The 25,467-nt window shown below is 41.1% G+C and overlaps 1 protein-coding gene across 8 annotated transcripts in view; it reads right to left on the bottom strand.

The window, feature by feature from the left end:
* Window positions 1-964: 964 nt before the first annotated feature.
* LOC117255218 (uncharacterized) overlaps window positions 965-25,467 on the bottom strand; it is a 48,646-nt gene continuing 24,143 nt past the window's right edge. For all 8 annotated transcript variants that reach the window (XM_033623896.2, XM_033623897.2, XM_078166457.1 and 5 more), the window contains 5 exons: window positions 20,250-20,423; window positions 19,221-19,410; window positions 11,942-12,015; window positions 4,611-4,739; window positions 965-2,378 (listed from right to left, as the gene is read on the bottom strand). In XM_033623896.2, the coding sequence (XP_033479787.2) occupies window positions 2,263-2,378; window positions 4,611-4,739; window positions 11,942-12,015; window positions 19,221-19,410; window positions 20,250-20,423 (683 nt within the window). In that variant the 3' untranslated portion in view covers window positions 965-2,262. The remainder of the gene's footprint in view (window positions 2,379-4,610; window positions 4,740-11,941; window positions 12,016-19,220; window positions 19,411-20,249; window positions 20,424-25,467) is intronic.

The raw sequence follows: 25,467 nt of genomic DNA, 5'->3' as shown, positions 1-25,467 counted from the left end.
GAGGTGAAGAGTTTAAGGTTCACTGTTCCCCTTCTAGTTGAGACAGGAAATGGAGTTTCCATAGGAGGAGAACAGCGTGTTATAGAGCAGCAGCTTTGGAACGCAGCCCAGATGTGAGCTCGTCAAGGTTGAAAAACAAAAGGGGATTGCTTAGCAAACAGCCACTCCTCTACTTATATTTTCCAGAGCTGGTGTTCACAGAAACCGGTGCAAGCTACTGTTTCCATGTATAGGTTTGAATCTGAAAAGGAAAATATTTTGGTTGACTTTTTTTGGCTAAATACGTGATCGGACCCAACACAGGCCTGCAGGGTTTTTTTTTTCTTCCAAGTCAAGTGAGGCCAAGCTGGGAGCAGTAGTCATGGGTTACGTTTTACTTTGTAATAGGGTTTAAGATCAGGCATAATAACACAGGTCCCTGTGGCTTTAAGCTCCAGGCACTTCAGAAAGGCGTCATTATGCAAACAAACTGCCTATTACAACAGTACATGCTCGCAGGCCAAAACCCAGTCAGCAGTTACTGCCTGATGCCTCCGCTCAGGTTTGCATTGCTTTTTAAAAATTTTTTCACCATACAGTAGCACCAAACTGAAACAAACTGAGACTAGTCGGTCACAAAGCGCCGAGCGCCCACGACAAGCCTCTCAATCAATATCTGTCTTTAGACAAAAGGTGCCAAGAGTCTTTTTTTTCTCTTTTGGAGGATCTGAAGCCCTCTTCGAAGGTGCTTAGTTGCTCTTACCACAGTGCAATTCAAAGGGTCCTTGACTTTTTTTTATGTCCAACAACATTTAGAGACCTTGGACAGGTTGGTCTACAGCTTCAGCAAAGACCACAGAAGAAAGGCAGAATTCAAAACTGTCACGACTGACACCCACTGTGTGGGCTGTGGCATTGCCAGATAACAACAAAATCATAATAATAATTAAAAAAAAAAATTATTTGCTTTCTAGATCTACAAGTGTTTTTCTCTATTTGTCATTGCAATTCAGGAAGGTGCGCTACATAATCAGGTCAGGGGTTGAGGAGAGGGCTCGGGGAAGGCATTGAGGACACTTCCCTTTTGTGGGGAAAAATAAAGCCACTGCAGATAAGCTAAAGGAGCACCAGGCTGCAGAGCTAAAAGGCTGACGAAAGAACAAACTGTCAGTCATTTCCTGTCTGTCACACCACGGCTTCCCAGGTCCATGATAGTAGTGCATTTAGGTGAAGGGAATTAAAAGTTCAGTAACGTCATCCTCTGAGGATGTATGCGGGTAAACATGACAACAATCAAAATATTTCAGTCCCTCACTTTCCAAAACAAAACGATGTGTTGATGGTTGGCAGCATCTGAAGCAGTGAGAGGTTTTGGTGTCTGAGTGGTTCAGCAGTATCTTTGGTCAGTTTGAATTAAGGTGCAGTTTTCTCTTTCGTTTTTAACTTTGCTTACGTTTTGATGGGGTGAAGGGGAGTTAAAGAAGGAGGGGTTTGAGGGGGTTTTTAAAGCTCCAAGGACTTTTCCACAACAAACACGCTGTTGTTTCCATTAACAGCTGGTCTGGCATCAGGACTCTGGACTCCGTCACTTGTTACTGACATTTCAGATGCCGATGCAATCCAAATGGTATGCAGTGCTTCTATAGGAGCTTGGCCAAAAAAACAAAAAAAGCGCACACCCGCTTCTTTGTCTTCCAGGCCTGCGCTCCTCCCACTTCCTTATTTTAGCACTTCCTCTATCCTCAGATGCCCCCTCGCCCTCGCCTCACTACCGGCCCCCTGCCGACAACTACGACCATCTACAAAACAGTGCAATGTCTATTCATAGGCACACTGGGATACAAATACAGCACACAGAGGGAGAGAGGAACACTATACACTCATACAGTATGTTACACACCTTACACACACACACACACGCACACACACAGAACACAGAATACAGAGACGTCAGCAGCAGCAGCAGCAGCAGCTCTGGCCTGGCGGTGGTTGTGGTGCAGCCTGCAGAGACAGAGCGGTGAAGACGGCTGCTGTTTTGGAGGGCCAACAGGAGAGGAGCAGGAGGAGGGTGGCAATTTACTCCTGCTTTGTTTAGGCTACTCCTTCCTCCTCTTCTTCTTCCCCAGCATCTCCACCTCTTCATCTCTTAACTCTTACTCGAATGTGTACATCGTGAGAGTGGAGGTGGTGTGAAGAAGCTTGGTCGGGTCAGGTTGCTTGGTTGGTGGAAGGGGAAGGCGTGGAGGAGGGAGGAGGAAGAGGAGAAGGGGATGCTGTGGGAGTTTAACCTGCCACCTCATCACCTCCCTGCAGGGGCTCTTTGCGCTGGTTCTGACCGCCGGCACTGGCCGCCAAAATCCTCTGCACAAAGTCTTTGGTCCGCCCAGCAACTAAAGGACCTGCAGTTGTCATGGAAATAAATTAGAGAGTGTGACAGAGAGAGCCCTTAAAAGATAAATGAGGCAGAATATTTCATGTTTTATGAAACAACTACAGATATCAAAACCTAAACTAGAATTGTCGCCTTGTGGTTGTACGCCTCCTCAAACCAGTTACAGTTACATCCATGTCTGAAAACATGGATGCTTCACACACGTTATCAACCTGGCAGCACATACGATCTTTGAGGTGGGCACCCAAGATTAATGTGTCCAGTGTTCCGTCCCTGTTATGGCACTGAATTACGCCCAGAAAAGTATTTTCGCATAACATTATAATGTCACTGAGGTCAACCTTTGACCTTTTGGATATAAAATGTCATCACTTCATCCTATTATACATTCACATGAAATTTTGTCATAGTTAAAAATGTTTTGTGAGGTCACAGTTACCGCTGACCTTTGACCACCAAATTGTAATCAGTTCATTCTTGAAGTGGATGTTTGTGCCAAATTATTATTATTTTTTTTTTCCATTAAAGATTTTTTGGGGGCATTTTGTCTTTAACAGACAGGACAGCTAAGTGTGAAAGGGGGAGAGGGAGAGGGGATGACATGCAGCAAAGGGCCACAGGCTGGATTCAAACCCGCGCTGCTGCGTTAACAGCCTTATACATGGGGCGCCTGCTCTATCCACTAAGCCACCGACGCCCCCGTTTGTGCCAAATTTGAAGAAATCCCCCCAAGGTGTTGAGGTTCTTGAGATACTGTGCTCACAAGAATGAGACAGACAAGATCACAGTGACCTTGACCTTTGACTATAGAGGGAATCGCCTTGTTGTTTACAAATACTTCCGGGTAGAAAACCAGCAGAGTTTAGCTATATACACACATATATACATATATATATATATATATATATATATATATATATACACACACATACATATATGTATCACATTTTTCATGTCACTATATCACCATTTAGACTAATCTGATGTTTGTTGTAAAGTCTATAAACACAGTGATTGAACAAACGTTAATATTTCTGTGTTCACGTTTTGTAATTAATAACATGGTTATCGTAGATTAGCTGGGCTAACTGTTAGCCGTTAGCGGCGTCTGTAATAACTCAGTAACTCAATAAATGGTCTGTGAAAAAAATGTTTTTTCCAGTGGATATCTTAGTTACAACATGATTGAGCTAGCAAAGCAGTTTTGTGTTGCTATGTGTGGTATTTATTCAGTTTTGGGAAATCACGATGTCTAGAGAGCATCAGTGGCTGCAGCTGACAGGGACAGCTAACAGCAGCAGCAAAGCTAACATCAGGACGTCATCTGTTAAAAGCCTCCCGTTGTCGGATAAGACATGAAACTACTCCAGTTAGCTCAATCATGTTGTAACTAAGACATCTGCTGGAAAAAATATTTTTTTCACTCAGTTACTGAGTTATTACAGACACCGCTAACGGCTAACAGCTAACGGTTAGCCCAGCTAATTTACGATAACCATGTAATTAATTACAAAATGTGCACAGAGAAATAGTAATGTTTGTTCAGTCATTGTGTTTATAGACTTTACAAACATCAGATTAGTCTAAATGGTGATATAGTGACGTGAAAAATGTGATATAGCTAAACTCTGCTGGTTTTCTACCCGGAAGTATTTGTAAACAACAAGGCGATTCCCTCTGTTGATCACCAAAATCTAATCAGTTCATCGTTGAGTCCCACAGTTGAAGAAATTCCCTCATGGCATTTCTGAAACATCGCATTCTCGAGAATAGGCTGGACGCACAGACACACGGACAACATGAATGTCCCCGGCCATGGCTATCACCGGTGCGGAGGCATAAAAACACGTTGTAGTGATTGTAATGTTGCTTTCGTTGTTGTAAACTGTAAAATACGAGTCCCATTTACGACTTTGGTGATAAACATGTTAACTGCAGTTAAGTGGACTGCACACAGTGAAGACAAGAAATTTAACTTAAAGAGTTCAGTCAGAAACTAGTTAATGTGCATCAGTGCATCAGTCACAGGTATTTAAATTTACTTAATACTCATTTCAAGCTTCTATTTTCACTGTTGAATAAAATAAAGCCCACTGCTTGTAACTGGAGAACATTTACATGCTAACATGTTAGCATGGAGCTGCACTCCCACAGTTCTACCAGCGATACACCACGGGATAAAATGTATGTATTTTGATTTTTTTAGATATGAGGTGTTGTTTGTAGTTGTGTTTCTCACCGCTGGACTCTCGGAGGATGTCTTCCAGCCGTTGGGTCATCCCTCGCTCGTCCGTGTCCTCCTCCTCGCTGCTTTCCACCCTCAGTCGGATCACCTCCTTGATCCGCAGCAGAGCTCCCAACAGGTTCTCTGTGCAACGGAAAACAAAATACAAACCATTACAGTCACCTAGAAACACTAAATCAGCACTGCGGGGCAGAAAACGGATGCCTGATGAAGCAGGTGCTCTGCAGCCAAAAGTCAACATATAACATCTGTAATAACATCACTGACTGGGGTGGCTGTGGCTCAGAGGGTAGAGCGGGTCGTCCACTAATTAGTTAGATTCCCTGCTCCTCCAGTCCTCATGTCAAATTAACCATGGGCAAGATGCTGAACCCCAGATTGCCCCCAAATTGCTGTGTGACTGCGTGTGAATGGTTAACTGATGAGCAGGTGGCACCTTGTATGGTAGCCACAGCCATCAATGTATGAATGTAGTGACAGTTTGAGCCTGCAGCGTATACACTACATATACTGCACATTTAAAACTAGAGGCCACAGGGAGGCAGGTTGTTTAATGACACTATTCACTATCAGGGCCAACACCTCGTCCTCTTAACACAGAGCCGTACAAGATATTTGCCAAAGCGAAATACAGTAAAATAATCAAAATCATGATTTAAATCAGGCACTGTGATATCAAAGAATAAATTAATAATATCTGACAAAGACTTCAGAGCCAACTGCTGGTATTTGACAACTTTCGATACCCAGTGTTTGGGACACATTTCGGCCGGGACTCAAAAATTATTGAGGTTTGATACACATTTGGTTTCTCCAAAATTAAGAGCACATTTCAAAAAAATAAAACAAAAACTGGTGAATCATGGGATGAAAGAGGACATTGTTTTAACCTTTTGAAACCTGGATCAGTATCAGTTTTATCACGCTTTTCTGGGCCGCGGAGAGAAAGACAGAGCGTTAACTCTCACCTTGAGGCCCTCTGTCTTATAACCAAGAGTTGCGCAAGAGACCTTGGTGTTATCTTGGGCTCAGATTTAAATTTCCACAGCTGCATCAAATCCATAACATCATCTGTCTGCTACCATCTAAAAACACTGCTACAGTCAGAGGAATAACATCAAAGCAAGAATTTGCAAGGCTCACCCACACCTTTATTTCCAGTAGGTTATATTTCAGCAGCGATCTGTTCATAGACCTTTTCGAACGCTGCTGGGGTCCTGACAGAGACTAGAAAATATGACCTCACTACTGTAGTTATAAAATCATTACACTGGCTACCTGTCACTCAGAGAACTGATTTAAAAATCCTGCTGCTTGTTTATAAATCACTCTGTGGCTCAGCGCCCAAATATATCTCTGACATGCTTGTGACATATGAACCTTCAGCGTTTTGTTTTCATGCAGCACAAACCTGGAATAACTGTCCAGATGTTGTGAGACAGCCCCGACTCAAAGCCAAAGCCGAAAACTTTTCTTTTTTACACTGCCTGCTCCACCCTGTAATGACTGCAACCTCATTTTAAACTCAATTTTAAATCATTTATATAATCTTTTTATCCCTGCACCTCTTGAAGTCATTTAGTAATTCATTTTAGCTTTTATATATTTTTTCTCTTTACTTTTTTTTTATTGTAAATCTGTGTCTTTTATTATGTTTTAAATTGTATTGCTCTGTAAAGCACTTTGAATAGCCCTGGTGCAAGAAATGTGTAAAACAAATAAAGCTTCCCTGCCTTAAAGGGCCAGTGTGTAATATTTGGCATGGTTTATTGTCAATCTGAATCTGAATCTGAATCTGAATATTCTACCCATTAATATGTTTATACAAGTGTATGATCGCTATAAAATAAAATTCGTTTGGTTTTCGTAGCCTTATAATTATGCTTTTATATATATATATATATATATATATATATATATATATATATATATATATATATATATATATACATACAGTACAGGCCAAAAGTTTGGACACACCTTCTCATTCAATGCGTTTTCTTTATTTTCATGACTATTTACATTGTAGATTCTCACTGAAGGCATCAAAACTATGAATGAACACATGTGGAGTTATGTACTTAACAAAAAAAGGTGAAATAACTGAAAACATGTTTTATATTCTAGTTTCTTCAAAATAGCCACCCTTTGCTCTGATTACTGCTTTGCACACTCTTGGCATTCTCTCCATGAGCTTCAAGAGGTAGTCACCTGAAATGGTTTCCACTTCACAGGTGTGCCTTATCAGGGTTAATTAGTGGAATTTCTTGCTTTATCAATGGGGTTGGGACCATCAGTTGTGTTGTGCAGAAGTCAGGTTAATACACAGCCGACAGCCCTATTGGACAACTGTTAAAATTCATATTATGGCAAGAACCAATCAGCTAACTAAAGAAAAACGAGTGGCCATCATTACTTTAAGAAATGAAGGTCAGTCAGTCCGGAAAATTGCAAAAACTTTAAATGTGTCCCCAAGTGGAGTCGCAAAAACCATCAAGCGCTACAACGAAACTGGCACACATGAGGACCGACCCAGGAAAGGAAGACCAAGAGTCACCTCTGCTTCTGAGGATAAGTTCATCCGAGTCACCAGCCTCAGAAATCGCAAGTTAACAGCAGCTCAGATCAGAGACCAGATGAATGCCACACAGAGTTCTAGCAGCAGACCCATCTCTAGAACAACTGTTAAGAGGAGACTGCGTGAATTCAGGTCTGTATATTTTCAGGTATTTTATATTATTTATCCTTAATTTAACCAGGAAGTCCCTTTCTTTCTTTATTTCTTCGCTCTTCATTTCTTGTTTAGTTGCTCATCACTTTCTCCATATGTTTTTGAAAGCAATAAGCCAATTTGCTAAGTTTTCATAGGGTTAAAAGAGCAAAAGGGACAAAAGAAGACGGTTTAACCATTTAAAATCTAAATCAGCTTCAGTTTTTCTTGTGCTGCATTCTGACGCATTTCACACATTTGTAAACCTTTGAAACCTGAGCAAATAGATTTAATTCTCTCCAAAAAATATGGGAAAAAAGCCAACAAGCAAATTGCAAAAAAATAGTTAAAGGTGACAAAAAACAACAACCTGAAAATTAGTTTTAAAGAGAAAGAAAGAATATTCAAAAACATGAAAAAGTAAAAATGTCCAGAAAAAATATGTATGATTATCAGAATTACATATTTACAGTGTGTTACAGAATATATATATATATATATATATATATATATAGATAGATATATTTTAGTTCTTTTTTTCAGGTCATTTCCTTTTTACTAATTTCTTGAAAAATTTGGATCATTTCTTGTTAAGTTGCTCATCGCTTTCCTCCCATGTTTTTGAAAGAAATCAAGCTGATGTACTCAGGTTTTGAAGGATTAAAAGAGCAAAATGGAAAGTGAAAGAAAAAGAAAGTAAAGCTAAAACTAAGAGCAGTGAAGGTGAAGTAAGGGCAGGGGTGGCCTAAAGGTCTGGAGAGTGGGCTTGATGGATTTCGGTGATGAAAGTGAAATATCAGTGACTGTCCCTCCCTCATTACTGCCACTGAGCAATTAACCCCCAGCTGCCCCAGTGAAGCTGCTCAGCAGCCAACAGATCAGACTGGGGCTTCCAGGTGTGAATGTGTGATGATCATAATCATCAGTCCCTTCTGTTATTTTGGCTCCCTCCCCCTGTGGGTTCATGTGATCTGATGGCGCCATGACACCCCTCCTGTCAGCGTCATATAGATCTCATTCCTCTTTTGTCCAACCCTTGTCTCGGCGGGGAGTCTGTGTGTGGGCGAGGGACCACAGTGGGTCTCAAACCCTCCAACTCCACATCACACACTGTAACTGAAGTCAGGAGGCTTCCCGGCACTGGCATGGCACCAAAGTCCTACTTGTTTGAAGTTTCCTGTTGAATCTGCTGCTAGGCATGTAGAGCGTGTTTTGTATAGATGCAAATTACAGTGATGGAGAGAGAAAGGAGAGAGCCAGCGAGCGCATGAGAGAGAATGAACAAAAAGGGAAAGAAAGAGTCACAGGAGGGAGAAGAGGGAAAGAGGAAGCGAGGGGATGTGTGAGGTTAAGCCCTGTGTGTGTTTTGGCTTCCTGCCAGTGGGACACAAATTTGCGGGAGCTACAACTGAAGCCTTCACAATGAAGCACCGGTCCAGGATCAGGAATGACTGGAATGTTAAAAAATGTGAGGAGAAAAAAAAAAGGGACAAAGGAAGTTGGATGCTGGTCAGAGTTACATTCAAAGAGGTCGGACCAAACCAGACGAGGAAGAGAAGGAAGAGGGGGAGGAGGAGGAAGAGGAGGAGGAGGAGGAGGAGGAGGAGGAGGAGGCAGGACCGGGCTGACACATTTGGCAGAGTAGAAGTGTTGATTATCTTGTTACTATCAGCTTTCTGCAGGAACATGATTTCTTAAACAGGGCGTCTTCAGAGTGGCCTTGAAAAGATGGTTTCTCAGTAATTTATAGCTTGATTTGCATTTTGTTCTTATTATAAAGAGAGGCTGGAACATGTTATCTTTACCACTCTGGAACTGTGATACGTGTTAGTTGTTATATGTCGGAGGACCTCAGTGGAAACGAGCCACTTGGCTTTGTAGCGCTTTTATCTTCAATGATTGTAACTGCTGCTGTGTGTAAAATAATTTCAGTCGATTAAACATTATGTAAACTTGGACTCCTCCACTGGAGAAGCCATTAGCACGGCTACACTCCTGCTGAAAACACCTTGATTTCCAACACGCAGTCCAATTTCTGCAGCTGAACACAAGGTTACTTCTAAAATTTAGACAAATTCACACAGTAAGAGGAAAAAAAACAAATACTCTCCTCCCACAGAGCCGCTTTCCTCACTATCAGAATATGATACTGGAGGCATGCGGTGGTGCCTGAAATAAAGAGCACCTCTGCTAACGTTGGGAGAAATTCTAACACAATTTTGAAAAATACCATCAACCTTGAGGGAAAGAGAGCAGAAGCGCTGCCTCACACAGCAAAGGTCAAATATTTAATGAGCGAGGCTACTGTTTACAGAGTCATCTAGTAACTAAATCAATAATGAGACGATGCATCAGGATCTGCATGATTCAATCATTGATCAAACATGATGTATGTATTCAGAGATGAGAGCAGCACAGTGTGAGGACAAACAGAAAACCTTGTGGAAAAACAAGTAGAGACAAACAGGGCTGTCAGGCTGGGTGGGAATCACAGCAGACACTGAGAACATTGATAAAGGCACCAGTAATGTGTGTAGTACTGCAGAGTATCACAATATTTAGTGGCAGTATGAAGGCCACTCAGATCCTTAGCTTAAGTAGAGAAGTAATACCACAGTGTAAAAACACTGTTACAAGTAAAGGTCTTGCATTTGAAATATCACTTAAAGCTAGGGTAGGGGATTTTTTCTGTCATTGGGCAAAAATCCCAAAAATAAACTTTGAGCACACTGTAGCGGTCTGAGAGAAAACTAGACTTGTGCACCCCATCTTGGCTCTGTTTCCAGGCTTCACAAAATCTAGCCTGTGACAGTTCCCGATGCCTGTTCTGCAAATGCTGATGTCTCTTTGGTGTAAAGGCCTTTGCACGTCAAAAAATAAACACGACTCCACGTTGTGTCAATTATGTTCGCACACTGAGTCTGAAACTTTCGTCCGTCATTGAAATTTTCGGAATAGGTTAGATTTTCTATGTTTTTCACATACGTCACGACGACACTTGGACGGTTTCCTCTGGTTTCGTTTGTTATCAAAGCTAACGTTAGCTAATGCACTAAAACGTTAGCGTAAAGGAGAAATCCAATATTCCTCTTAATGCCTCCCGTTTCTGATGAGGTGGACACAATAACCCTTAATACACATAACGTTATGCATCCCTACAACAGGAAATACCTTTTCCCTAACCTGATATGAAGTGTGCACTGCACATGTGAGCATTTTTGATGATGGCCTCCGTCCAGTCCTTTGGTCTTATCACATTTAACCATAGTTGTCTTTGTTTTTGTTGACGGGCAGTGGTGGCTGGTTTTGAGCCATGACTCCTTCTATTCTGGCTCCCAATAACACAACAAGACAAACACATTTTAAGACTCCTATGTAGCCTACAGCCCTGTGGGGGAGAGGCAGGCTTTGCCTCCAGCTAATGAAATAACGTCGGTTGTAAAAAGGTCGACAGACTTTAGCCCCTTTTACGCTGCCAGATTTTCTGCGAATGTTGGGCTGTTTTGTCGGCAAGCTGCGAGTGTTTATACACACAGAGGCAGATTGGCGAGTTGATCCGAGGTGCCCAATTTTCCGCCTCGTAGGGTAATCGTATTGGCGGAACCCTTTTAGTTTAAACAGACAGAGGCGGCCTTCCGCAACGGGAGGGGCTGTTGATGACTTGTGGGAGGAGCTGTTGATGACGCCGCACGTGCGAGCCACTGGCGGTGGATAAACAGGAAACAGCTGATAGCAGGAATTAGCGAGCAGATAGTAGCAAGAGGGAAATGCAAACCCGACAGACACTGTAAAGATGAGCAACTGGGGAGACAAGCAATTGCGCGCCCTCCTTGTCCTCGCAAACGAAGAGGCCATTGACCGCCAGATGACGGGGACGGTAAAGAACGGGCCAACTTATGAGAGGATCGCCGAAGGACTGACCAGCCGTGGCTTCCCTCCCACGTCACTGTTTACGTCACACGCTGAGCTACACGTTTTGTTACTTGCTCACGCCCCCCATTGCCCCGAAAAAGGCACATTCTGTATAAACAAAAGTAGGCAGGCGGCGTTTTGCTGCACTCCCCGGTTTTGTTTTTATACTGCCAATGCTGAAAGAAGACTGATTGGGCTTTCCTGCAAATTTGCACAATTCCTGTTTAAAAATGAGAGTGACTTTAGAGTGATGCCAATGAATCATAAGCTTAGAAATATTTTATGAACCCTCACTGTCAGGTGAAAAACTTTTTACCTTCAATTTTTCATCAATAAATCTTATTCAATTTGATCTAAACCAGGTAAATAAAGATATCAAATTGTAAATATTTTTTAAAAAATGGTACAACTCTTTTCTTCCAGATATATTTTCATAGTATTGTTTCATATTTTTAGTGCATTATTTTTCTATTCTGTATTCATGTACCTTGGCTTTTGCAGCATTTGCAAAACTTTTTTCTTTTTTTAAAATTTCCTCCTACTGTATCTATTGTTATGCACCGAAACACCAAGGTTCCCTGATTCCTTGTATGTGAAAACCCGATAAACCTGATCCTGAAGAATGTAAGTCCCTCAGCTGGAGTTAAAACATGAAAATAATCAAAGTTAGATGTGTGGTATGTGTCAAATCTGCAGTACTGACCATACTCCTGGTTGAGCCCCCATAGCTTGATCTTGTTGGCTTCGTGCTGGGCCTTCTTCTTCAGCCGGCAGGCCCTGGAAGCAGAGGAAAAGAGAACACCGTCAATCTCTGGAACGGGAGACTCGGTTCTCGTATTCCCGTTCTCCACGTGGTCCTGTTACTATCTCTGCCGGTTCACACTGAGAGCAGCTGGAGAGCGATGAGTGGAGGATTTATTTCCAAACTGTGAGGGAGATTGACTGGAAACCTCCCTCATCCCTCCTCTCCTCCGCTTCCATTTGACACAACGACTCTGAAGGGATGTGGCCGGTTTGGTTTCAGAGTATTTGGTGTTGAAAATAGGCAGCAGAGAATGAATCAATCAATGCATGTTAAATATTCATGTGTCTCATGGGGACTATTCTCTGCAGTGTGCAGAGAATTTCTCTTTTCTTGCGGCTGTGAGTCAGCTAAACGAAACTTAAGGAAACAAAAGAATTGCAGGCCAGTGCTGTTGGACTGAATGCTCCCTCTGTGTTTCTCTGCACGTTGAAACGGTGGGTTTTTCTCCTGTAAATTTCCAATTTGTACCACAGTCCCTGCTGGTTTGGGAAGGATGTGGACGACAATACAACAATTAAGCTGCTTCAAATCATTACAAGTTCCAAAATGGGTTTCCCACACGCCCCTGAACACACCATCAACATAGAGTCTAGCTGAAACATTCCCTGCTCTCAATGCAAAATCCAAAAGAGTCCTGCTGTTCATTGTGATGGCTCACCTACAGCTGCAAATTGATTTAATTGGCGTGCTGAATGAGTCGAAACCAGCGGCTGCCTGGAAGGTAGGAAGGACATATTCCCCAAATTAAAAGCTTCTGGTACTCTGAAGGGTTTGGAAAATGGCAGCTGTGGTTTAATATACTTGGAAGTGTATCCAAACTTGAGGCTTTACCTATTTTTGAGATCAAACCAAGCAACCAATCACATGACGAGAGGTAAATGAGCCTGCAGGGAAAGAATGACTCACAAGGCCTGCAGCAGTGTCACTGTGATGTGGACAATGTTGCAGGGAGGAAGTTATAAAACAAGCTATTTGACGGTTCAGCTGGGAGCTCTCTAACAAACAGTTGATTCATTAACTTCAAAGGAATACTCCAAAATTTTGGGGGGGGGGACATGCTTATTTGCTGTATTAGCAGCATGACTGTGAGATATGTGGAGCAGAGCAGGGTGCTATGCATTTAGATAATATACAGAACATATTGATTTTTTGGAGTGTATGTTCCATCAAAGTTCAGCACTGTCATGACTGTAGGCAACAGCGCCAAAATGCATTAGCATGTCATCAAAGATGCAAAAGCTGTCACCAGATTCACTTCTCCTTCATGAGTATATGGGTACAATTTCTGTTTCAGAACTGAGAACACTGCGACAGAATTAAACTTATCCGGGTATATAAAAGAAAACAAGCATTCTGCAGGTCCACAAAATCAGGCTCCCATTCATCGTCTATGGAGCCGCTGCAGACTTCACACTATATTTGAGACTTACTTCTGTGGTTTCTGGCTTTGAGAGAGAGTAGCTCATGCTCACAAATACTGACTGAACTTTCCTCAGCCATGGAGATAACATATTGGAATTCTTTATATAGGTGGTGTCTCATTTAAGGCTTAAAGTTATGCGTAATTACTGGCTTGGCCGCTTTGAGTGACAGGTGGGTGCCGTCTATTGACAATGCTTGTTAGGTAATGAAACTATGGCACAGACCTTGTTTCACAAAGTACAGGCGTAGCCCCGGCTGTCACTTATCAGTTACATGAGTTAAGGCAGATTAACACTTGTGCTTCAGCTCTACGCAGAGCCTCCACCTTTGTGAGCATTCATACTTGTGCGGTGGTGTGTCTGTGTCACTCTGCAGTCACACCTCCAAAACACTAGTCGGCAGCGGGGTTTCTGTGAAGTTTTGTTGATTTAAAACACATTAAACATGGCTTAATTGAGACATTTTCAATTACAAGTACACAAATCAGCTTCACTATAACTCGCAGCATTCACAGACAAAGCATTTGTCTTCTGCTGGACACGTTTTCCCCACAAATACAACATGCTAATGGTTTTTAGCACAAGCCTATGGCATTTCACACTGTATAAATTAGCCTAGCGGCTACTCATACAAAGCCAGGGACAACAGCAACATTTAACAAAGATAATGTCACAAAATTTGGCTCCATTACAACTCACAAGGTTCACTGACAAAACAACTGTCTTACACTAAACACGTTTTCCAAACATATACAACATGCTAATGTTATTAGCACAAGTCTACCGCATTTTACATCGTATAAATTAGCCTAGCGACGAGCGCAGATTTCCTCTGCTCATATAAAACCAGGGACAACAGCAATGTTTAACAAAGGTAATGTCACACAATTCTGCTCTATTACAGCTCACAAGGTTCACTGACAAAACAACTGTCTTATAACTTCCAAACAATAATTTCCAAACAAATACAACATGCTAACATTATTAGCACAAGCTTATGGCATTTTACACTGTATAAATTAGCCTAGCGACTAACCAAGAGTTGTCGTCTGCTCATATGTAGCCAGGATAAATCACACACAAGACTTAAAATGCTATACTGTGGAGGCTTTATTGTCTTCACAATTTATTGTTTCTGAGCAATTAAAGTAAATAAAAGCTTTGTTTAAGGGATGTGGTTTTCAGCTTACAAAAGTAGACAGGAGGTCTGCGTCACCGCCACGTGTAGTTCCATTTCTGGGAAGGTGCACATCAGGCTACAGCATAGGTTGATTCGACGCAGATGTATAAATCCTGCTTTAATAACGACGTTTTGGTCGCCTACAAAGTCTTGTTCAGTGTTTGGTTGAACTAAAAGTCCCTCTAAGAAGTTGGATATCAGTTTTTTTGGTAAGAAGATTTTGTTTTAGTGTGTTTTTTTGCTAACCATAAACTGTAAATGCATAGGTGGATGCTAACCAAGCTAGCAGCTAGTGTTAGGGTTAACGCCACCCTTCAAAAACACAAGATGGGGACGGCAAAAATGCTCGATTTGAGGCTTCAAAATGGGAGAGCAAAATCCAATGGGTGACGTCACCGTGGCTACGTCCATTATTTTCATAAAGCCTATGGGTTTAATTGAAGCCACAGTTGATCAAGTAGAAGCACCTGACACAAATGCAGCAGGGCTGCAGGCGCTTAAAGTGTTTCTTTTTCTTTCTTTATTTTTTTTTGATAAGGAGCTATAGAAGTTATCGAGCCATTGATTGCACATTTTAGGTGAGCAAGTACTTGCGGAAGATGTATGTCTTCAAGCAACTTTTGTAAACAGACGGGGAATCTGCTGATAAAATCGATTATTTAACTCATTTCAAGAGTCTGGATTGACATAATCATCATTCGTTTGCAGATCATAGTGAAAGAGAAGGCTCAGATATATTAGCCCCTTTTACACTGCCAGATTTTTGGCAAATGTTGGGCTGTTTTGCCAGCCAGCTACGAGCGTTTAGACCTATGGTTTAAACACACAGAGGCGGACTGGCGAGTTGATCCGAGGTGCCCAATTTTCCGCCTTGTAGGGTAGACATATTGGCGGAACCCTTTTGGTTTAAAAAGACAGAGGTGGCCTTCCGCAACGGGAGGGGCTGTTGATGACTTGTGGGAGGAGCTGTTGATGACGCTGCATGTGCGAGCCACTGGCGGTGGATAAACAGGAAACAGCTGATAGCAGGAATTAGCGAGCAGCTAGTAGCAAGAGGGAAACACAAACCTGAAAGACACTGTAAAGATGAGCAACTGGGGAGACAAGGAATTGCGCGCCCTCCTTGTCCTCGCAAACGAAGAGGCCATTAACCGCCAGATGACGAGAACGGTGAAGAAAACGACAATTTACGAGAGAATCCATGAAAAATCGACTGACCAGCCGCGGCTTCCCTCCCACGTCACTGTTTATGTCACACGCTGAGCTGAGTTTTGTTACTTGCTCACGCCCCCCATTGCCCCGAAAAATGCGCATTCTGTATAAACAAAAATAGGTAGGCGGCATTTTGCTGCACTCCCCGATTTTGTTTTTATACTGCCAATGCTGAAAAAAGACTTGATTGGGCTTTCCTGCAAATTTGCACAATTCCTGTCTAAAAAGGGCTATTGTGTCTACAACTGAGCTGTCTGAGACACCTCTGATGGAGCTCAACTAACAGTTTCTCCCTGCTTCCAGTCTTTGTGCTGAACACACAGAGATTAAACTGATATAAATCTCCTCACGTAACTCTCGGTAAGAAAGTAAACAACTGTATTCTCCAAAATGATGGATTATTCCTGTAAGTCTGTGACCAGGACATGATCTTTCCATCCCTAACTGTGTTTGTTGAAGCGCCCGGCCAAGCTGGAGACACCACAGCTAACAACTGGGCGTTTTTTTATTTCTTCCAACGCCGGCTGAACGCCCCGGGCAGGTTTGTTTTTGACAAAGAAAGAAAAGAAGAGACTGGAGGTGGTTAGGATAATCCCACGGCTAACTCTGACCTGTTCTCAGGCAGCCACAAAGAATGACAGCACAAAAAGATGTGAATCTCCACAGATGAAATTCCTGCATATTAAATTAAAACATGAACTCAGTCACATCGCGCGGTATGAGTGAAGTACTCGGTGACTCTAACTGAATACTTTACCCTCACTGTCTCCGTCTTCTTCTCAGTTTTCTTTTGCTTCTTCCTTCAACTTTTTAACGGATGATGTGTTTGTGTCGTGTTTAATATGTTTGGAATAATAAGATATTCCCAGAGTCCCTCTCCTCTTTAAACTGACTGTAATAATGTCCTTTCCTCCAAATTCCCCCCCCCCTTCTTCCCTCCAGAGATGAACTTTCTGTGACCCTCCTCATCTAACTCCTCGTCTGCCTCCACAATTCTGCCCTGATTTCCTCCTATTCATCCTCTCATCCTGCCTCCCTCCATCTCATCTCCTCTGTTGTTTTTCTCCGCTTCCCTCCATCTTTCCTTCATTTATTCCATCTCGCTCATGTCCAAGGTAAACTCATTAAACAGGGCCAATCAACTCAAAAACACCCTCATGACCTACATTTTCAAATCATTCATGTTGTGTGTATCGTCCTCAGGGACGCATGTGCTTGTAGTTGCAGTTTCCTCAGGTTTTAAAAGGTCATCCTCAGTGTGGTACACTGTGTACCCCTGGGGGAGGAAAGGAAATCAAATGCTTCCTGCAGGGTTCATGCAGATGGGGAAAGTCAAATTCAAGGACTTTTAAGTACTTTTTCAAGCACTCACTTTAATTTTTAAGGATGCAATTGTTTCCTCCACGACCATCTGTTGCAAGAGAACTCTGCAAATTTATAAATGGAGCAAACACATGCTGCTCGGGCTTAAAATTAACTTATTATTAATTAGCTGGCTATTATTATTCATGCGTGTGACTGGCAAAGGACAAAAAAGCAAGAAAATCGACAAAGCACAGAGCACGACACAGCAAACATTAACCAAACCACGAACCTTCACGAGACACTGCAGATCTGAGTGGAGTCTGAAGTGAAGTCCAGCGGCTGCTTGCTCCGTGGATAACAAGTGGCGCTAGCTGCTAACAGCTACCGCCCCAACCAACCAACTACACAAATCCACCCAGCAGCTCCACCATGGTTGCTTATTTACTGCCAAATTACAGCTCACAAATTGTGCTATCAGCTGACTCTGTGTTTCACAGGCTAGTGAAACATCCTGGTGCTGAATATTTACTGGAGTTAACCGACCCTTTGGCACTGCGAGATCACTCTGCAAATATGGCGTTAGAAAATAATTGCAAGCTCAGGCAGTCTTAGCAGTTTAAAACATCTTCCTAGTATGTTTCATAAATCAATTTATCATTCTGTTCTCCTCTCAATTTTATTTAAGTACCTTTTTCAGGGACCAAGTTAAACTAGAATTATCACTTTGCAGTTGTATGCCTCCATGCACAAGTCAAGTTGCACTTAGAGTTTATGTCCACATCTGTGAAAACATGGATGCTTCACACACCTTCCCCTGGCAGCCCAGAAGATACAATCAGCACAGTTTCAAGGTGGACACCCGAAATTAATGTCACCAGTTTAGTATCTGACCAAATGTCTCTTCTGTTCCTGAGATATGACGTTGCGTAATGGCCAGAATTGTGATATCATAGAACATTATGATGTCACAGTAAAGTTGACCTTTGACCTTTCGGATATAAAATGTCATCACCTCATTATTTTATCCTGTTAGACATTTTTGTGCCATAATTAGCGTATGAAGTCTTGAGTTGCCAGCAAAAAATTCAACTTTCACAAGGTCACAGTGACCTTTCACTTTTGACCACCAAATTCTAATAATTTCATCACTGAGTCCAAGTGGATATTTCACCAAATTTGAAAAAACAAAACAAAACAAAAAAAATGCATTCATGAGAATGAGACAAACAAGATCCCAGTGACCTTAACATTTGACCTTTGACCACCAAATTCTTATCAGTTCATTCTTGAGTCTAAGTGGATGTTTGTGCCAAATTTGATGAAGTTCCCTCAAGGATTTCTTGAGAAACTGTCTTCACGACAATGAGACAAAGACAAAGTCACACTGACCTTTGACCATCAGAATCATATCAGTCCAAGTGGACATTTGTGCCAAATTTGGAGAAAAAAAAATCCCCCAAGGTGTTCTCCAGATATTGCGCTCATGATAATGGGACAGATGTATGGACTGACAGACAGACAGGCATACAACTCAAAAACATGATGTCTCCAGGCTCGTCTGTCGCTGCAGCAGAGGCATAGAAATGTCTGCTTTTCAAGGTATTCCAGTACTTACACTTCTGAGTGCCAAATTCAAGTACTATAAGCACCGCTTACGAACCCTACTCCTGACACTTCAGAATAAAAACACTGTAAAGACACTGGAAATAAAAACATTTTTTGTGGATTTTCTGATTTTCTATCAAGTCAAATCAACTATACCTTAAATTGCTTTTCTCAATGCATTCGTCTCTCTCTCTGTGTCCTCCAGAAACACTACAAGAAGGTCAGATACTTAAATGCACCACATATTTGAAAACCAGTCTTGAAGGCTAAAGACTGCAGATACCAAACCACGGAGGTCTGCAGGATTCCCTGCTATTTTTTTCTGCAAACGCTTTACAAATACTGAAAAACCTCTCGAAATGCCCACTCATGCCTGATAAAATCAATACGGGAAGTCTCCAGGGCTCTGGCTCAGTGCAGAGGATGTAGGAGGGCAGTAAGTGGAGTCTGGTACCTGGAGGCCAGCTTGTTCTTCTCCTTACGGGACCGGGCACGGGCCACAGCGGGCAGGTCGTTGACGGGGCCCATGCCGTCGATGGCTGCGTTGAGCTTCTGCAGCTGCTCCCCGATGTTGTGCAGCTTCTGGGGGTTTGGTGTCAGGTCGCTGGCGTCTGTCTTGCGAGCTTTGCGGCGCCCTTTTTTGCCTGGACAAAGGAAAACATAATGAATTCAATGCCTGTCAGTGAAGGTCTTTCAATCCTCAATCTTAAACCCACCAGCGTGCCCGTAAATCTGAATTTATACTGTGCAGCCAAACGTTTGTCCAAGATCCACATAACTCTGGCAAGGTCCCAAATCATGCTCTGTCACCAAGAAATCCTTAGAAATATGCAGCTACAAAAGTGGCTTCATAGCTTTAAATATCTTAATTAAATGTAACAGGACTCAGTTACAGAATATATAAATATGTCACAATCTTACATGTTAATTTTAGACGCAGTACTAGTTTGTGATTTTATTCTATTGTGCATTAAAGGGACTGTGTCGTTCTGGATTCTTCTGAAGAACAAAGGCTGCCAAACTGCTGCACAGCCACAGTCGAGCCTGACGTAAGATTCACTTATCAAGGAAATGTTGAAAAATTCAGATTTTGACATGAAAGTTGTATGTAGGGCACATGCCTGAGGGTCCCGATCCGATTGGTGTCACATGAGAGAAAAGAAATGGGACACTTTCAACTGCAGTGTGAACATCGTTTTAATGACTCCTGCTGCAAAAAAAATACCTCTAATTCTGGAGATCTTGACACTTTCGCTCCCAGCTTCACCTCTACATGATCAGGACTGTGACTAACAATTAATCTATCAGCCATCTTTCTGATTAATTGGGTCACCAGACTACTCTGTCTGATCATCACCTAATAGCACATTTATGTGACTCCTTAAATGTTTTATTCAATAATCAAAATTTCCATAAATAAATTGTCTTGATCTATTGACGGTCTCATTGTTTCAGCACCCTGATAGTGCTGCAGTGTTCTCACCCTCTCGGCGGTACAGTGTGCTGGGTAGAGTGCTGGAGCTCCAAGACAGAGACCAGTGGACGTCTCCGCCCAATTTCTTCTTTGTAGCCGACTCTCGAGCGCGCCGGTACTCCCAGAAACAGCGACGCTTCGACGGGCGCTCGCCCGGCTGCCTCACTGGCTCGGCCTCCACCTCTGAAGGGAAACACAAAGAGAATTCTGAGTTAGAGCGCTGATGCAAATGCACTGAAGTCTGCAGTGAAGAGGGATGGGCCAACATGTGACTTTGTGGTGCATCGTGATACAAAAAACACACAATAAGATGATCATGGTGAATTTATGTTATTGGATAATTCTGAATATCATATTCAGCAGCACCCAAAGAGACTGCTGGGCAAGGAACAATAATAGAGACCCAGCAAAAACGGACTGAATATGCACCAACCGAAACTCAAACGATTTTAATCAAGCATTGACATAATTTCAAATAGCTGGAAAGCCTTGCACTTTAACATTGTTTATTTGTTCTCCACTAAAGGATGTTCACTTCACATATGGTGAGCTGCACTGACGATGACTTTATGATGATTTCATACCTAGTATTTCTAATTTTTACCTCTATCTAGTCATTTTATTAACTTTTATTGTATATAACAGAACTGTTTGATTTTATGATCTATTGATACATTGCTGCTTTTTTTTAAAACTGTGTTTTCGCCTATAAATAAAATGTATCATCATTATTATTATCATCATGACTAAAAAAGTCCCATCTGTGATGCAATGTTTCTTAATAAAATGTTAATTAAAATGTAAATTAAGTGCCCTTGAAAGAGTTTTAACCATATTTTGATTATTATCAGAATAACATTATGAATCACAATTACTGAGGCCAGAATAATCATGACACAAATCTTCAAGCAACAAATAAGAAATTTGCTTTCGAATAATTTCAGTGTAGCTGAATGGATTTTCACAATGTTATTAAAAAAAAGCTGCTAAATATATATATTTTTAATTCAGACAACAAAAAGCTGCAAGGGTAAAAAAAAAAAAAAGCCCTTGAACAATTCTTTCTGAAGCATGACTTCATGAGCAATTTATGAAACAAGATGAAAAGGGTACAGCCAGCGCGGGAGTCTCACTGTTTTTGATGGATAAAAAACAGGACAGGAAAAAAGAACTGACAGGAGGTAATCACAATACATATATATATATATATATATATATATATATATACACACACACACATATATATATATATATATATATATATATATATATATATATATATATATATATATATATATATATATATATACACACACACACACATATATATACCATTCGTTTAAAGATTAAAATATGTCTGAAAATACACATTAATATGAATCCAACATATTTTAGTAAAGATAAATCAGCCTATTGTTAAAAAATATATATATGTATTTAATTCACTGTGTGCAACATTGATGGCTGTTACCAATGAAGCTTTGCCAAATGAACCCATGATGTATAAATATATAAATCTGTCAATAATTATCTATAATTTTCTATTATTAATTATTTTCTTAAGAGGCCTCTACGTTTGAATAGTTGTTATTTTATTGCAGATTTGTGTATTATACATTGCATCTATTGTATTTTAAATGTGTTTTGATTGGCTGCTACCTTGGCCAGGTCTCTCTAGTAAAAGAGATTTTCAGTCTCAATGGGACTTCGTGGTTGAATAAAAATAATAGCTTAGTATTATGTGGTTAATATAAAAGGTACCTTTATACATGACACTTAAAGCTGCCATACACGTTATTATAGGCCCGTTTTATTATGCAATTCAATTTTATTCAATACATGTAATTCGGGGATCCCTGCTCCATCTGTCTTTCAGCTAAGGGGTCCTTGGCCTGACAAACATTGAAGACCCTGCTCTACGGAGTGTGATTAATCACGACAAACATCACAGAAATCTGGCTGTTCACAATATCATCAAAGAAAACGAAATATTAAACAAACTGGGTTAGAGCCACTATTTCAGCTGGGCCTCAAAAGGTTTTACCGTGAGTAGTTTACAAAAGTCTCTCTTTTGTCTGTTTCTCTCATCAATCTCTGATTGTATCTTCCGTTTTGATTTCACCGCATTAAATTACAATTAACAAGGGAATGACTGTCGCCAAAAGACGATTTGGAAGGATGAAAATCACCCTCTCCTCCCTGTTCTTCCCAGTGATGGATGGCTGACATTATTTCAGTAATACAGATGGAAAGACTCAGATTCTTGACAACCAGCTAAATTAAAAACTATTTCCATTACCATTTCTTGCTTATCTAGACGAGGCCGGGGGAGGAAGAGTAACTCACCCTGATGATTTCTCATGGCCCTTCCTTGAGATCTAATGCATAACAATCTTGAGCACTCTTAGAGATCTATTCCTTTGCAAGCTTGTGCATCTGGCTCCTGGGATCAGAGCTAAAGTAACATGCCTCCACATTATTCTAGATTTAGATTCAACTTTTATTTCGCACATAAGACAGGTGACCAAAAAAGCTTTTTCGCTTAAGCAACATCTCCAAGGTACAGCTGCTGAAAGATGCTGAAAAATGTATTAGTGCTTTTACTGCAAATATATTAATGCAATCTTACGTTTACCGGCCTTCTAAAACAGTCAACTGAAAAATTAAAACGTATCCAGAATTGTGCTGCGGATTATTAACCTAAACGAGGACGATAGAGCACATTACCCCGGCGTTAGCAATACTCCACTGGCTCCCAGTGTCTTTTAGAATAAATCTTAAGTTTCTGTTTCTTGTTTTTAAAGCTCTTAATAGTTTGAGACTGGCCTACATTGTAGACTCTCTGTCGTTCTATAATCCGACACCAGCTCTCAGATCTTCCACTACTGGGTTTGTAAATACACACAATTATAGGCACAAGAAAACAAGCAGCGCAGCTTTTGTTAATTATGCTCCAAAATGATGAAATACCATTTCAAAAGCTATCAGAGATGTGAGCTCATTTTTATGAGATGAGAACATTTTTAAACGACAGCTGAAAACCTATTTATTTAGTCTGGCTTTTAATAATTGTAATTATTATTATTATTATTATTATTTTACATGAATCCTCTAATTCTTACTTTTTATCTTCACTTATATATTTCGTTTATCATCCACTGTCTTTTTTTTTTGTCTAATCTTGAGCTGAATCTCTTGTATGAAAAGTGCTCTGTAAATAAGGTTCACTATTATCGCTTGACTGTTTCTGTTGATTAATCTCGTCCTTTTAGGAAAAGCCTCGAAAAAATATATTTTTTAAAAATTACAATGAACTCACAGAGGTGACAGAGCAGCTGAACCACCAAAGAGTTTGTTTAAACTCTGACTGGCCTGTGATAACACATATTATAACATCTACTCCAGCTGCATCAAGGAGAATCTCACCCTCATATAAGTGCAGCTCATATCGTTTCGTAATATAGGCCTATATTTTATCTACAAGTGCACGTCACATACTGAGCGAGCCGCCTGTTAATGACGCTGTGGGCTAATGGGCATGTAGCTACTTCCATGTTTCAGATGATACGTCATGTTTGTAGTCGACCAATGAAGATGAGTTTACATATCACCTTGGGTTCATCCTTCACTTTCTCAAAATGATCCCACACTTTGGATTTCCTGATCGACATGTTATTAACTAGCCTGTGGAATAACTGCAGGTACCAGCCCTGGAAATTAACCTGAGTCCTGTCTGACTGCTGAGCGTGGACACTTCCTGTGTCTGTCCTTTCAAAATAAATTCCCATGGTCCAGTCATACAGGCGTGGATTTATTTTGACAAGGTGCAGCCCCTCATAAAGTTTCAAGTTCTGTTTTGTTTTCACGATTAAGCGACCAATAACATCTTGCCAACTAATGGCCTTTCTGGTCGACTAACATTTGGTCGGCTATTAAGGGGGCAGCCCTGATATCTCGTTCATGAAAAACAGATAGACGCAAGGTCACAGTGACCCTGACCTTTGACAAGGCGCAGCTCCTAGTAGAGTTTCAAGTTAAATTTTTTTCTGCGACTCAGTGACCAATAAGATGTTGCCTACTAAGGACCCTTCTGGTTGACTAACCTTTGGTCGACTATTAAGAGGGCAGCCATGATATCTCGTTCATGAAAAACAGATAGACGCAAGGTCACAGTGACGTCACAGTGGTCCTGACCTTTTACCACCGAATCAGTTCATTTCAGTCCTTGAATCTAGTGAATGTTAGTACCAAATTCTAAGAAATTTCCTCAAGGTGCTTGAGATATTGCTATCACGAGAATGAGATGAAAGCAAGGTCACGGTGACCTTGACCTACCTAATTAGTTTATCATTAAGTCCAAGTGGACATTTTTGTCAAATTTGAAGAAAATCTCTCGAGGTGTTCTTCAGATATCGCTCACACAAGAATGGGACGCACGTACAGAGAGACGAACAACCCAAAAACATAATGCCTCCAACCACAGCTACCAACAGTGCAGAGGCATAATAACAGTTATTGAATGTAATCTGGTCACTGGGGGTTTGGGGCTGACATAGAGAAGCAGTGATGCAATGATCCAAATGCAGAATCAATACTCCAGGCTGTTTAATTCATATATTATGAAGAAAACAGAATCTCATCCATTATTATGGAGGTGGACAACACTGACAGCCATATGTAAGATATTTAATAGAAGAGAAATACCCTGCGAGTTAATATGACAGATGAAACCCCAATCATAACTGACAGGTATTAATGTTGACGTTTGCCTGGTATGAAATCATGCTGTGAACCATAATCCACAAACACATGCTGTATGTCCTAATGACAAAGCCACCACCAGCTAAAACTGTGTGCATGTATGCTGCTTCAGAGGCAGACACCTACACGAGCACACAGACGTCACAGAAGATTAGCCTCAGGCGCACAGAGCCATGAATAATGCTATCATAAATAATACAACATGCAAAGCTCCACCAGCAGAAGAGACGCTTCTTCAAATCCACCAGAGCTGAGTTTAAAAAATAATAATAATAAAAAAAGAAGACAAAAAAAAAAAAGAAAACACGCTGCAAATAATGAAAGTTGTAATTCCTAGCGGGATTAAATCAGATTGAAAGTTAATAACCATGAAGGCCTATCCTAGCCATTAGCAGGGGCTATCTGTTTCTCACACACACATATACACACACACACACACACACACACACACACACACACACACACA

Source organism: Epinephelus lanceolatus, chromosome 3, assembly GCF_041903045.1.
Source record: "Epinephelus lanceolatus isolate andai-2023 chromosome 3, ASM4190304v1, whole genome shotgun sequence".
NCBI lineage: Eukaryota > Metazoa > Chordata > Actinopteri > Perciformes > Serranidae > Epinephelus > Epinephelus lanceolatus.
This window is presented reverse-complemented; position numbering and strand designations above follow the sequence as displayed.